The sequence below is a fragment of the Pteropus alecto genome, unplaced genomic scaffold (assembly GCF_000325575.1).
Source record: "Pteropus alecto unplaced genomic scaffold, ASM32557v1 scaffold398, whole genome shotgun sequence".
NCBI lineage: Eukaryota > Metazoa > Chordata > Mammalia > Chiroptera > Pteropodidae > Pteropus > Pteropus alecto.
This window is the reverse complement of record NW_006442497.1, coordinates 1-2262: the sequence shown is the minus strand read 5'-3', so window position 1 is coordinate 2262 and position 2262 is coordinate 1. Positions and strand designations below refer to the sequence as shown.

General features: G+C 38.7%; 1 protein-coding gene across 1 annotated transcript in view; it reads left to right on the top strand.

Annotated features, from left to right (window-relative positions):
* Positions 1-869, top strand: part of LOC102884024 (olfactory receptor 1A1) — a 23877-nt gene extending 23008 nt beyond the window's left edge. The window contains exon 2 of the mRNA XM_006922403.1: positions 3-869. Within this exon, the coding sequence (XP_006922465.1) occupies positions 3-869 (867 nt within the window). The remainder of the gene's footprint in view (positions 1-2) is intronic.
* The last annotated feature ends 1393 nt before the right edge of the window (positions 870-2262 follow it).

Sequence of the window (2262 nt, the reverse complement as noted above, 5' to 3'; positions counted from 1 at the left end):
AGGAACAGGAAGATTTCTTCTTCGTCCTCTTCTTGTTCATTTACCCCATCACGCTGATTGGAAATCTGCTCATCATCTTGGCCATCCGCTCTGACATTCGCCTTCATAATCCCATGTATATTTTCCTTGCTAACCTCTCCTTTGTGGACATCTTCTTCTCCTCTGTAACCATCCCTAAGATGCTGGCCAACCATCTCTTGGGCACCAAAGCCATTTCCTTTGGGGGATGCCTAACACAGATGTGTTTCATGTTAACATTGGGTAACACAGACAGCTATATCCTGGCTGCAATGGCATATGATCGTGCGGTGGCCATCAGCCGCCCACTTCATTACACAACAATTATGAGCCAACGGTCTTGTGTCCTGCTAGTTGTTGGGTCTTGGGTAGTTGGAAATGCCAATGCCTTTCCCCATACTCTACTCACAGCTAGTCTGTCTTTTTGTGGCAACCAGGAAGTGGCCAACTTCTACTGTGACATTGCCTCTTTGCTCAAGCTGTCCTGTTCTGACATCCACTTCAATGTGAAGATGATGTACCTAGGGGTTGGTGTTTTCTCTGTGCCGTTACTATGCATCATCATCTCCTATATCCGGGTCTTTTCCACGGTCTTACGTGTTCCATCCAAAAAGGGTGTGCTCAAAGCCTTCTCTACTTGTGGTTCCCACCTCACAGTTGTTTCTTTGTATTATGGGACAGTCATGGGCAAGTACTTCCACCCTCTGACTAGTTACAGCCTAAAGGATGCTGTGATAACTGTGATGTACATTGCAGTGACTCCAATGTTAAATCCTTTCATCTATAGTCTAAGAAATCGGGACATGAAGGCTGCCTTGGGGAAACTCTTCAGTAAGAGAATCTCCTCATAACCAGTGTGAGGTCATATTAGAGACCACAGTCACCAATTAGGAGGCACTTGAAAATCCATGTCCTTCCCCTGCAAGAAGCCACCTTTGATATCTCCAGTTAGAAAGTCTTTTCTGAAATCTTGTAACAATTTATGAGGCATCCTATTGAAATTTTTATCACTTTGTACATATTGTCCCTTGGCAGAGTGGCAGCACAAAATATTGGGTTTATGTCTCAGCTTTGTACTGACTATCAGAGTAGAGTTGAAAAAGACTGAGGCTCAGCTTCTACGTCTACATAGTAGGAAGAACAATATCTGCCCTCTCATTGTCATAAGGTGTAAGGATCACAACAATTCATGCTTTGAAGGCAGTAAATCACTATTGAAGTGTCATTTTTATTGGACTATTATGTATTCACCCCTACTGTGCTTAAAAGCCTCTTAACACAGGAGCTGTCTTAATATATCAGTGTACCTTTCATAGTCTTGATCATCTGATGCTCAGATCTGAGGGGAACTGTCCAATAACTAGCATTGGTCTTCACCTAGCTATATTATCCATACTTTCACTCCTGGGGAGTCTGAGTCCTCAAGTATTGCCTTTATTTTTCTGGTTGCTGTGTTTTCTATTAATCTTTGCTATTGGGTGAGGAAATACTAAGTTCACCCCAGACGTAGCTTCAGACATAGTCTTCCTTGCCCCTCATTGTGTAGCAGCAACATAATTTCCTTGATAATTGGAATCTATCACTCTAGTCAGTAGTAAATTCCCTTTTTCTGAAAGGCCCAGAGATATGTTACAGTTTGGTTGAATAATAGCAACATAATATTATTTATAAAAAGTAAATCCCAAAAGATTATTATTGACACCCTTTTCATAAGATAATAAACAGCTAAAATGACCCAAAAATGCACTTTTCGGAAATATACATAAATGCAATAAAAGTGCATTAAAATGAAAACAGTTTAAAGATGAGCATAAATTCAGAAAGAGAGGGAATTTAAGAGGGGAAACTAAGAGAATAGAGGTGGGGTAGCATGTCGTTAGTTTATATGCAACTGAACTTATTATGAGCTTAAAATGAACAGTTATAAATATAAAGTATTTTATGTACGCACCAAGGTAACTACAAAAGAAAAATTTATAGAAATTATACAACATAAAAACAGAAAGAAATCAAAATATATCATTACTAAAAAATCAGCGAAACACAAAGGAAGACAGCAGAGTGGAAAAGACAGGCAAACGCCCTACAACACTAATACAAAACAATTTAAAAATCGGCAATAGTTTTTCAATAATTCCTTTAAATGTAAATGGATTAAACTACCCAATCAAAATATATAGAATGTCTGAATGGATTAAAATAATAAGACCCACTTACTGAAGAAAATTTCTTTTTTCCATTGTA